Genomic DNA, 13,190 nt, shown 5'->3' with positions numbered 1-13,190 from the left:
AAAACCATGTAGTGGTTGTTTTCTAGCATCTGTTTACTGCATGGCGTTTACTGCATGGAGTTCACAACACTGGAATAAAAAAAAGTCCTCCACACGGTCCTCCAGAGATTCAGCTGCTCACCCATATTACAGAGGATGACTAGCACACATAGGACTGGTCAATATCTCAACAGTTTATTGATCCTGCCTAGGGCTGTGGCGGTCACACAATTTCATCAGCCAGTGATTTGTCAAGCAAATAACTGTCAGTCTCACGGTAATTGACCGTTGTAATTAACATAAACACATTTAGCATCTCCTGGCTTCCACACCTAAACGCCACTGATGTTGAAATTTGGAACATCACTTCAAAAAGTCTAACAAATCTGTAATATAGCATACACCTTCACAATAAATCCATTATTTATTTCAGACAGGTCTAAAGAAGCATGATATGAAGAAAATGTAGTCTATTTCAGAACAGAATAGCATACTCTGAGTTATCCGTATGTTAGGTCCTGATCTGGCTATGCCATACGGCTGTGGGCTACACTAGCTCATTTAGCAGACAAGATTTGCTTAGAATTCCGTGGCATTATTTTATAGTTGTTGTTCCAAGATGGCGTAGCAGTCAGACGTCTTTGTCTTTGTCCTGTCGTGTCCCTTGTATATATCTTGTTATATCTTTTTCTGTCCCTTGTATATATCTTGTTATATCTTTTTCTTCGCATATCTTTTTAAAATATTTTCCTAAACCTCAACTTCTAAATACTCTCCTGCAACCCACCTCACCCAATGTGGCGTGGATCTGCTTTTTTCTAAAGTATTTCTTTTTACTTCGGTTCTGGAATCCCTCAACTGAAGCTAGCCAGCTAACTACCTACCAGCTATCAGTTAGCAAACCTCTCTCCATATCCCCGGATTCCTACCGCAAACTCTGAACATTTTCATCTGGATCTTCGCAACTAGCTAACCCGCAATCCCGGGTGACCACTCCTGGCTAGCGTTTCCATCCCGGAGCAAGCACCAATTAGCCTGAAGCTAGCCCGGCCAGGGCTCCTGTGCTACCTCCGAAGCCCACTCCTGGGCTACAATATCCGGACCCCTTCTACTGCCGGTACGGGACGCCGATCCTCTACGACTGGAATACCGACATAATCTGCCCGAAGACTCCAACAGGCCCCTCAGGCGCAACGCCCGCTGAAGGTCCATTCTGCTAACCTGCTAGGCCTGCTAGCTACCTAGAGCTACTTGGAACCATACTAATTCCACGACTGGTCTATCGACGTCACTGCACGAAGAGGCAAAAACAGACTTACCCCCATCGCGACGTCCCCCAAAGGCTAACTTGCTAGCCCCGGTCTGCTAACTGCTAGCTTGCCTGCCCCGGTTTGCTAACTGCTAGCTTACCTGCTACGGTCTGCTAACTGCTAGTCCCTGCTATCTGCTTGTTTGCTAACCCGGTCTGCTAACTACTAGCTTGCCAGCCCAATTCTGCTAACTGCTAGCTTGTTTAGCCCCGGCCTAGTAACTGTTAGCTTGTTAGAATCGGCACACTGACTGTCTGAATCGCCATGTACCCAGTCACTCCAACCACTCACTGGACCCATATGTTCACTTGGCTACGCATGCCTCTCTCTAATATCAATATGCCTCGTCCATTACTGTTCTGGTTAGTAATTACTGTCTTATTTCATTGTAGAGCCTCTAGCCCTGCTCAATATGCCTTAACCAACCATGTTGTTCCACCTCCTACATATGTGATGACATCACCTGGTTTAAATGTCTCTAGAGACTATATCGCTCTCATCATTACTCAATGCCTAGGTTTACCTCCAATGTACTCACATCCTACCTTAGCTTTGTCTGTACACTATGCCTTGAATCTATGCTATCGTGCCCAGAAACCTGCTCCTTTTACTCTCTGTTCCGAACGTGCTAGATGGACAGTTCGTATTCGAACTATATTAACCTCGTATTCGAGGTTAATCCAGGTCCTGCAGTGCCTAGCTCCACTCCCACTCCCCAGGTGCTCTCATTTGTTGACTTCTGTAACCGTAAAAGCCTTGGTTTCATGTATGTTAACATTAGAAGCCTACTCCATAAGTTTGTTTTACTCACTGCTTTAGCACACTCTGCCAACCCGGATGTCTTAGCCGTGTCTGAATCCTGGCTTAGGAAAACCACCAAAAACCCTGAAATCTCCATCGCTAACTATAACATTTTCCGCCAAGATAGAACTGCCAAAGGGGGCGGTATTGCAATCTACTGCAAAGATAGCCTGCAGAGTTCTGTATCCAAGTACTATCCAAGTCTGTACCCAAACATTTCGAGCTTCTACTTCTAAAAATGCACCTTTCCAGAAACAAGTCTCTCACTGTTGCCGCTTGCTATAGACCTCCCTCTGCACCCAGCTGTGCCCTCGATACCATTTGTGAATTGATTGCCTCCCAACTATCTTCTGAGCTCGTGCTATTAGGTGACCTAAACTGGGACATGCTTAACACCCCGGCCATCCTACAATCTAAACTTGATGCCCTCAATCTCACTCAAATTATCAATGAACCTACCAGGTACATCTCCAAATCCGTAAAAACGGGCACCCTCATAGATGTCATCCTAACTAACTCGCCCTCCAAATACAGCTCTGCTGTTTTCAGTCAAGATCTCAGCGATCACTGCCTCATTGCCTGCATCCGTAATGGGTCTGAGACCAAACGACCACCCCTCATCACTGTCAAACGCTCCCTAAAACACTTCTGCGAGCAGGCCTTTCTAATCGACCTGGCCGGGGTATCCTGGAATGACATTGACCTCATCCCGTCAGTAGATGATGCCTGGCTATTCTTTAAAAAAGTGCCTTCCTCGCCATCTTAAATAAACATGCCCCATTCAATTTTTTTTTAACTAGGAATAGATATAGTCCTTGGTTCACTCCAGACCTGTCTGCCCTTGACCAGCACAAAAACATCCTGTGGCGTTCTGCATTAGCATCGAATAGCCCCCGTGATATGCAACTTTTCAGGGAAGTTAGGAACAAATATACACAGGCAGTTAGGAAAGCTAAGGCTAGCTTTTTCAAACAGAAATTTGCATCCTGTAGTACTAACTCAAAAAAGTTCTGGGACACTGTGAAGTCCATGGAGAATAAGAGCACCTCCTCCCAGCTGACCACTGCTCTGAGGCTAGGAAACACTGTCACCACCAATAAATCCACTATAATTGAGAATTTCAAAAAGCATTTCTCTACGGCTGGCCATGCTTTCCACCTGGCTACCCCTACCCCGGTCAACTGCCCGGCACCCTTCACAGCAACCCGCCAAAGCCCCCACCACTTCTCCTTCACCCAAATCCAGATAGCTGATGTTCTGAAAGAGCTGCAAAATCTGGACCCCTACAAATCAGCCGGGCTAGACAATCTGGAACCTCTCTTTCTAAAATGATCTGCCGAAATTGTTGCAACCCCTATTACTAGCCTGTTCAACCTCTTTTCGTATCGTCTGAGAGTCCCAAAGATTGGAAAGCTGCCGCGGTTATCCCCCTCTTCAAAGGGGGTGACACTCTAGACCCAAACTGCTACAGACCTATATCTATCCTACCCTGTCTTTCTAAGGTCTTCGAAAGCCAAGTTAACAAACAGATTACCGATCATTTCGAAACCCACCGTACCTTCTCCGCTATGCAATCTGGTTTCAGAGCTTGTCGTGGATGCACCTCAGCCACGCTCAAGGTCCTAAACGACATCATAACCGCCACCGATAAGAGACATTACTGTGCAGCCTTCTTCATCGACCTGGCCAAGGCTTTCGACTCTGTCAATCACCACATTCTTATTGGCAGACTCGACAGCCTTGGTTTCTCAAATTATTGCCAAATTATTGCCATAACGTTTAGCTTAACATGTTGATAAACTATTAGGCTATTTCTTCACATTATAAGCGCTCATGCGCTCATGGTAGTAAGCTATAAGCATGAATGTTCCATTATCGGAAAACACCATTATCAAAAGTGACCGCAAATGCAATTATGCATGTTATGGTTTTATTATAAAGGTGGATTTTTATGGTGAAAATTATCTTCCCAAACCTTGAAACTCACATGCTGCATATGTATGCCAGTTAGGCTCTACACCCCTTGTAAAGCAGATAAATGTACTTACATTTTAAGAAGTTATTTGCCACCTTAGTTGTGATACAAACCTACAACAGCCCTAATCCTGCCTTCCGTTGCTTAACTCTGATGTGAGCCTGTACTGAATTTTTATCAAGGTTTCATGATTAGTAGGCTACTTTCACACTCGAAATGACCTCAAAGCTCTTGGGATTCTGGATAGAAGTTTTCAAAAGTGAAGAAACTTGTTATGGAGCCAGCTTACAGTATGTCAGGAGGAAACTAGGGCAGCAGACAAATTACAGTGCAGACAGAGGAGATGATCTGATTCTGCTCCAATGCCTCAACCCAAAAATAAGGCGACTATGGGACCTTTAGAGGAGTTTCCATCCAAGTGGAGAGCGAAGGGAAAGCGGGCCAACTTGCATATGCCACAATCCCCCAGTGGAATGTCATGATCTCTGTGTTATGTCTTCTGTGATCCAAGGGTGTGGAGCGGGGAAGATTATTTCGGGTAGAATCTCTGTTTGACTCAGGATAATTTCTGTGTAGCTCAAAATGTGTGGGTCAAACCATTTCCCTCAGCCACACACCTGAAAAGATGTTGTAGGAATGCTCAGCATCATTTTACACCCAACATTATTAAAGCCTTTATTGAGTTAAATTTCAGGAACCGGTGAGAAATGTGATGACTTATTATGTGTTTTACACTCAGCAAAAGATGAGGGAAGAGTCAACCTGATTTAAAAAATGGTTTCTAGTGATTTATGATTGCATCCCCGAGGAGCAGTAAAGAGCTCCGATGAGTGTGCTAGAGAGTTTGGCAACATTAGGAGTAAGTGTACGTAAACCATCACCATACTTCATCTTAAAGACAAATTTCTAGCTAAGCTAGTAAACACTGGCTAACAATACTACACAGCTAGCTGTCAGGAGCTACTGCATCTTGAAAACAGACAACATACCATGTCAGGTAATTTCATAAACACATGAAAAAGTGTGGCTTCACGTCACAACTGTCTACACACCATCCACAAAGTATTGAGCTGAGATGTAATTATTTCTTAATAAAGTATATTATGATCCCTTGGCGAGCCAGAGAGTGCAAAGCATGTTCCTGTTCCCTGCAAGCGTCTAACTGAACAGTGTGATTGAGCTTAAAGGACAGAGAACAGAGCTGAGCTTCAAATGAACTGGAGGTGTCTGTTGGCACCATGGCACAAACACTAACTCAAACAGACAGGGTTTGTTTCTACTTAGCAGAAAACAAGAATTGAAGAGTGATCAGATGGGCCACTAGAAGATTTCATAGAATAGAGAGGAATTAAGGAGTGGATCATGTATACTAACTATTGCTAGATTTCTACAACATTAGTAGCCCTAAATAAGTACAATAAAATGTAATAATGTTACAACCGGCCGTGACCAGGAATCCCATAATCCCATAGCACAATTGGCCCAGCGTCGCCTGGGTTAGGGGAGGGTTTGGCCGCCCTTATCTCTCTCTTTCATCATCTTTGGTGGTCATTTCACTCCCCAGTGGCCTTCCCTCATTCATGATCATGACTTCCCCTTCATTCCACCCAGTGCATGTTGGGATTGGGCATGCCGTCTCCTCAGCTGGATACTATACTCCCATGGAGGTTGCAAATATCACTGGCCTGGAAGAATGACTTCCAGGAGACTCAATCACTCCATCAGTGTTCAGTGTTTTTATCTACAGATCTATAAAGCACACCAGCAAGAGTAGCAGCTGCTATTGCGTCAGCTAATGGGGTTCCTAAGAAAATACGAAATACCAAGCCTGTGTGAACGTATCATTCTCAAATTGGGCTACAATAGAATCAAGCTTTAAACTTAACTGGTTCCGGAAAAACACAAAACATTGTTCAGAATCAGGATTTGGAGATGTTGGTGAAGATAACTAACCCTGTTAACTGTAATGTTATAATCGTGGTTGTGAGAGACAAGTGGAGAATCCATGTTGTGGATCATCCAATGAGTCTGCTCTTCTTGCTGTACCTGGTCCCACAATGATAAAATATACATCTGCATCATATACTTTCAGTCAGTGCATTCAATATGAGGGCTAAACAACACCATAACTGATTAATGGACCATACAGTATGCCTATGTTTAAAGACCTATAAGGGACTTGTAAAAGGGAGTATCTCCACCCATTCCTTGTGTGGACAGCTGTTGACCGTTGCTCCTCACTGATTAGCACAGACAGTGAGCCAGTGCCAGCAGCAGTGATCTCTGAACAAGACTAATATTTACAGAGACAGAGACAGGGGAGACGCTATGTTTCCATCAAACAGAGCAGGATAGCAGGATTTTCCTGGCTATTACCAAGGGCCCCTGGAACAAAGGGTTTCCTCTGCGGCCTTCATCACAGTCATGAGACCTGTAATACAGTCCGGCTGGACATAACAAACAAGGTTTTACTGGCCATAATGTGGTTGTCTGACCTATCTACCTCGCTTTTAAGGCAGCAGGTAGCCTAGTGGTGGCAGGTAGCCTAGTGGTTAGCGCGTTGGACTAGTAACTGAAAGGTTGCAAGATCAAATCCCTGAACTGACAAGGTAAAAAATCTGTCGTTCTGCCCCTGAACAAGGCAGTTAACCCACTGTTCCTTGGCCGTCATTGAAAATAAGAATTTGTTCTTAACCGACTTGCCTAGTAAAATATCAAAATAAAAAGGATAAGAGCCTCTTCCAACTGTGAAATGCAATGTAATAAAATGTAAAGTGTAATAAGAGAGTATCAGACAGGGTTTCACAGAGACTTGATGCCGATTTATGCACATACAGCACATTTACTTCCTACCATTAAAGAGACAGGAGAGTCCACCCTGTTCAGAGCTGTGGTGGGCTCTCCTTATGTGTCTTTATGGGTTTCAATTGGAATGTTTGGGATCAGCAGCCCAAGAAGTTTCCCTCGAGGGCATTGATGTCCCTCCAACCGATTAAGAGGCAACTTCACCCCACAGCCAATCTCTCAGCCTGAGGTCATTTTTTCCTCTCTCACCAATAGTCTGCAGGACGTATGACAGATGTGCAATGGGATTTTCCCTACTTCCGTCAAGAACCAGTGGTCTTCAATGGGACCATTCAGTTGGGGCTTCCCCTGATTGAAACATAATTACACTGAGAGCATTGAGGTTTGACTCCCCATTGAGCACCAGATGGCCATCACAAAAACATTTATGTTGGTCTCATCTCATAGAGAACCTCATAGCAATGTTTTTTGCAACATATTGCAATATATCATAAGTATTATCATCCATTTAGAGGGCAGCAGGTCAGTTTGTTAGGAAATCCATTGAACCTCCATGGACAGGGTTGGGAAAAGGTGAGTGATATGCATGGTAAGAAAAATAGCTGTGTGAGATGTTATAGCATACAGATTCACTGTTTTTAATACAAGTTCACCTTACTATAAGTTTAAGATGATTGACTGCATGATCAAACAGATACTGGGGAATGGTTCTACATCATTGTTCTATGGTGAAACTTACCTGGAGATCAAAGAATTTGCTGTATCTCCTGTAGATGACATGAGAGGTGGAGTCAGAGTATGTGACATTGATGAGGTACACCTACGGAAGTAAACACACAAGGAAGACTTATTAACAACAAAGTCCCAATCATCAAAGACACATAATATCACTTAGTTTTGACTGTCCCCAAACTTACATAGAGCATTCCCTTCAGACTAAACTTCAAGAGGTCAGTAGAGGTCAAGTTAACTCATTAGGCCTGTCTGTCAGCACACACCTCATTTGAATCCTGTGTGGGGTTATAGAGGGGGTCAACAGGTTTTAACCATTTGCCACTTTATTCTGGGTTTGAAATTCAAACAACTCAAGGAAATAATCCAATATTTACACTTCATTGGCTCTTACATTGATAGTAACTCTAGCTAGTTAAGTTACATTTCCGAGCATTTTACAATCTTGTTTTGTCAGACTCTAGTCTACAGCCATGGCATGAATTCCACAGGGGGCTGTTGGCTATAACTATATGGCTAGAGTGGGAGCTCTCCCTGGCACTCACTATGTGCCACAAACACTTGGGCACACCCTTTCTTCTACTGCAGAAACATATGCTATTGTTCTGCATTTGCATGTGAGTTTTGAGTGTTGTTACACATGGCTACAATCTGTAAAAATGTAAGTGTCCTACGTGAAATCAAGTCTTGATTTTACATCATTGTTCACTACAGAAATAATGTGTTGCAGGGTGGAACAAGTTCCTGTGCAGTTAATTGAGTGCTGACGGCATGACCAAATGCCTTGGATAATGTGTTTAGAAAACAGTGCCTTAAAGTGTGGTAAATACAGTACCCTTTGAGAATGTCTATGAGAATGCATAGAGAGTACATTTTGAGCTGTGCAGTAAATGGTAATGTCAGTTCTGACACCTAATTTGTTCGTATGACATACATTTAGTATATTTATTATGGCAGTGTTTTGGGCCCAACATAGTACTGCTGAATGTACAATACAGATGTAGGATTTTAATTTGAGCCAGTTTGATACAGTAGGAAAATAATAATGCAGCAACAGAAAATGTGAATAATAAATACATTTTTCATAAGGGAAAATCAAGTCCGAAATTTCAAAGTGGAAATTCTAAACTTCAGATGCCTTTTTAAACCTGAAATACACTACATGTTTTACATTCCCTGTATTTCAGGAAAGTTCTCCTGGAACAGGGTGATCAAATTAAGATCCTACATTTGTAAAAATAAAATAAAAAATAAAATAAAAAAATCACATTCCTTTAAAATATTAATGGGTTGCAAACTTGCAATAAAATCCAACATGGTATCTGTCCATATCCACATCACTCTGCATGCAAGTCAGCATAATATCTGCATGACTAGCAAATTCTCAAGACTTTGTCAGACGTCAAATTCTACTAAATATCTCCATGATGGCAGGATATTAAGCAAACATGCCTGCCATTAAAGCTAGGGTATGTCGATACTGTTATTACGTATTCTTAGTAGCTAAAAGCTAAAAGACATAGGACTTTGTCCAAGGCAAGTGAAACAAAGGGTTGTCAATACTTGTCAATTTCCCATTTGATTCATATATAGTATAGATCATTTTGTCATTTTAACAACATTTCTTTTTGGACCTATCGCCAAGTTCAGCGGTAATACTGTAGTTTCCAAGGGCTCTCCCAGTTGTGTCCAGTGTCCCTCTCTTGCCCATGCAAGGAAGTCACACTGGAACCTTGGACACAAAAGACAAAGGTTTGCTTCTTTCCTCTCTATAAAACAGGATAAGGATTTTTCAGTTGCTTAGCTCATAGACAATGAGATGTGTTGTATGTTTTCCTCACTGGACTTCCCAGGCTAGCAGCATCTCCTCATGTGACACCCCAGGGGGAAGGATTTGCACTGGGCTTAGGGCCCTCAGGGAGGACTGGTTACATTGATCCTCTCTCTGTTTAATTAATTAACTCTGCTTAATTAATCGTATTGGACCTGGGGGACTAATTTATTTTCCTCCCTAGAGACTAGCATTGTTTCCACTTGTCCCAGTGCATTAATTCTACAATATGGATAACTGAGGTTCTTACTTATTGACAGAAGAATGACCACAAAAGTATAATACAAGAATAAACCTGTGCACGTATTGACAGTAATAGCTCAGACAAAACTTAAATGCATTGTTTATGATCATGAAGCACAAGCCAAGTGTCTGGCACTGGCAGAGACAAATAGAGTACTCACGTAATGTTTAGAGGGATTCCGCCTCTTCTGCACATCCAAAACTTTCACTTCAAGGACCGTGCGGACTTGCATCTTGAACTTTAAAAATTATCATACAATCCTGTAATCCAGCTGGCAGAAAATGAGTAATGTGGGGGCTCCTCTTATTGTCAAAAAGAAAGTTTCAGCAGGTCAATCTATCAAAGCGCAAATCTCCCTATAAAGACAATGTAGGCCAAAATAAACATCCATGTTTGTCAAGTTAAGTTTGACGTAGCAATGCGCGTATTGGAGCGCTCAGATCCACTACATCCATACAATCAATGCAAGTTGCCAGCTTCCAGTCGCCGGTTATTTTTGCAGAGCAAGAACAACTGTAAACAACACACTGAACAGAGGGGGGGTATAGCGGATTCGCGAGCGCATAATGCAGAGCACTGCTCAGCTTCAGCCCTCCTTCGAAGAAAAGTAGGTTGGACCTTCTGTTCTTCTTCGGGGTATCATGGTGTTAGCACATTTTGTTCGTGCAAGCCGCGGTAATATGTGTTCAGTCTCCTTACATTTTGTGATACAAAAAATAAAAATGATGATGCAAAATTGTAATAATAATAATAAGTGCACCACCAACTAATCCTACACCTACAGTCGGAAGTTTAGTGCATACCTACACGTACGCTATGGTCACATGACGCAGGCCTCCTAACTGTCCCTAGAATTTCTAAGCAAACAGCTGGAGGCAGGGCTTTCTCCTATAGAGCTCCATTTTTATGGAATGGTCTGCCTACCCATGTGAGAGACGTAGACTCGGTCTCAAAATTTAAGTCATTATTGAAGACTCATCTCTTCAGTAGGTCCTATGATTGAGTGTAGTCTGGCCCTGGAGTGTGAAGGTGAACGGAAAGGCACTGGAGCAACGAACCGCCTTTGCTGTCTCTGCCTGGCCAGTTCCCCTCTCTCTACTGGGATTCTCTGCCTCTAACCCTATTACAGGGGCTGAGTCACTGGCTTACTGGTGCTCTTCCATGCCGTCCCTGGGAGGGGTGCGTCACTTGAGTGGGTTGAGTCACTGACGTGATCGTCCTGTCTGAGTTGGCGCCCCCCCTTGGGTTGTGCCGTGGCGGAGATCTTTGTGGGCTATACTCTGCCTTGTCTCAGGATGGTAAATTGGTGGTTGAAGATATCCCTGTAGTGGTGTGGGGGCTGTACTTTGGCAAAGTGGGTGGGGTTATATCCTGCCTGTTCGGCCCTGTCCGGGGGTATCATCGGACGGGGCCACAGTGTCTCCCGACCCCTCCTGTCTCAGCCTTCAGTATTTATGCTGCAGTAGTTTATGTGTCAGGGGGCTGGGGTCAGTCTGTTATATCTGGAGTATTTATCCTGTCTTATCCGGTGTCCTGTGTGAATTTAACTATGCTCTCTCTAATTATTTATTTCTCTCTCTCGGAGGACCTGAGCCCTAGGACCATGCCTCAGGACTACCTGACCTGATGACACCTTGCTGTCCCCAGTCCACCTGGCCGTGCTGCTGCTCCAGTTTCAACTGTTCTGCCTGTGGCTATGGAACCCTGACCTGTTCACCGGACGTGCTACCTGTCCCAGACCTACTGATTTCAACTCTCTACAGACAGCAAGAGCGGTAGAGATACTCTGAATGATCGGCTATGAAAAGTCAACTGACATTTACTGCTGAGGTGCTGACCTGTTGCACCCTCGACAACCTCTGTGATTATTATTATTTGACACTGCTGGTCATCTATGAACATTTGAACATCTTGGCCATGTTCTGTTATAATCTCCACCCGGCACAGCCAGAAGAGGACTGGCCACCCCTCATAGCCTGGTTCCTCTCTACGTTTCTGCCTAGGTTCTGGCCTTTCCAGGGAGTTTTTCCTAGCCACCGTGCTTCTACACCTGCATTGCTTGCTGTTTGGGGTTTTAGGCTGGGTTTCTGTACAGCACTTTGAGATATCATCTGATGTTTGTTGCCTCTGATTAATGCCCACCTTGCCTGGTCCGTGGGTTTTGGTGGGTGGCCCTCTCTTGGTGGGTGGCCCTCTCTTGACAGGTTTGTTGTGGTGCCATATTCTTTCCATTTTTTAATAATGGATTTAATGGTGCTCCATGGGCCGCCCCCAGGTGGTGAGGGTAGGTAACAACATCTCCACCCCGCTGATCCTCAACACTGGGGCCCCACAAGGGTGCATTCTGAGCCCTCTCCTGTACTCCCTGTTCACCCACGACTGCGTGGCCATGCACGCCTCCAACTCAATCATCAAGTTTGCGGATGACACTACAGTGGTAGGCTTGATTACCAACAACGACGATACGGCCTACAGGGAGGAGGTGAGGGCCCTCGGAGTGTGGTGTCAGGAAAATAACCTCACACTCAACGTCAACAAAACAAAGGAGATGATTGTGGACTTCAGGAAACAGCAGAGGGAGCACCCCCCTAGCCACATCGACGGGTCAGTAGTGGAGAAGGTGGAAAGCTTTAAGTTCCTCGGTGAACACATCACGTACAAACTGAATTGGTCCACCCACACAGACAGCGTTGTGAAGAAGGCGCAGCAGCGCCTCTTCAACCTCAGGAGGCTGAAGAAATTCGGCTTGTCACCAAAAGCACTCACAAACGAGAGCATCCTGTCGGGCTGTATCACCGCCTGGTACGGCAACTGCTCCGCCCACAACCGTAAGGCTCTCCAGAGGGTAGTGAGGTCTGCACAATGCATCACCGGGGGCAAACTACCTGCCCTCCAGGACACCTACACCACCCGATGTCACAGGAAGGCCATAAAGATCATCAAGGACAACAACCACCCAAGCCACTGCCTGTTCACCCCACTATCATCCAGAAGGCGAGGTCAGTACAGGTGCATCAAAGCAGGGACTGAGAGACTGAAAAACAGCTTCTATCTCAAGGCCATCAGACTGTTAAACAGCCACCACTAACATTTAGCGGCCGCTGCCAACATACTGACTCAACTCCAGCCACTTTAATAATGGGAATTGATGGAAATTATGTAAAAATGTACCACTAGCCACTTTAAACAATGCCACTTAATATAATGTTTACATACCCTACATTACTCATCTCATATGTATATGTATATACTGTACTCTATATCATCTACTGCATCTTGCCATCTTTATGTAATACATGTATCACTAGCCACTTTAAACTATGCCACTTTATGTTTACATACCCTACATTACTCATCTCGTATGTATATACTGTACTCTATATCATCTACTGCATCTTGCCATCTTTATGTAATACATGTATCACTAGCCACTTTAAACTATGCCACTTTATGTTTCCACACCCTACATTACTCATCTCATATGTATATACTGTACTCTATACCATCTACTGC

General features: G+C 44.0%; 1 protein-coding gene across 2 annotated transcripts in view; it reads right to left on the bottom strand.

The window, feature by feature from the left end:
• The window catches only part of LOC139570892 (SH3 and PX domain-containing protein 2A-like), a 102,473-nt gene extending 92,227 nt beyond the window's left edge, over nucleotides 1–10,246 (bottom strand). For both annotated transcript variants that reach the window (XM_071393196.1, XM_071393197.1), the window contains exons 1-2: nucleotides 9,838–10,246; nucleotides 7,610–7,690 (exon numbers count right to left, since the gene is read on the bottom strand). In XM_071393196.1, the coding sequence (XP_071249297.1) occupies nucleotides 7,610–7,690; nucleotides 9,838–9,909 (153 nt within the window). In that variant the 5' untranslated portion in view covers nucleotides 9,910–10,246. The remainder of the gene's footprint in view (nucleotides 1–7,609; nucleotides 7,691–9,837) is intronic.
• Nucleotides 10,247–13,190: the final 2,944 nt, after the last annotated feature.

Source organism: Salvelinus alpinus, chromosome 3 (assembly GCF_045679555.1).
Source record: "Salvelinus alpinus chromosome 3, SLU_Salpinus.1, whole genome shotgun sequence".
Classification (NCBI taxonomy): Eukaryota; Metazoa; Chordata; class Actinopteri; order Salmoniformes; family Salmonidae; genus Salvelinus; species Salvelinus alpinus.
The sequence above is the reverse complement of the archived record's forward strand: the minus strand, read 5'-3'. Positions and strand labels throughout refer to the sequence as shown.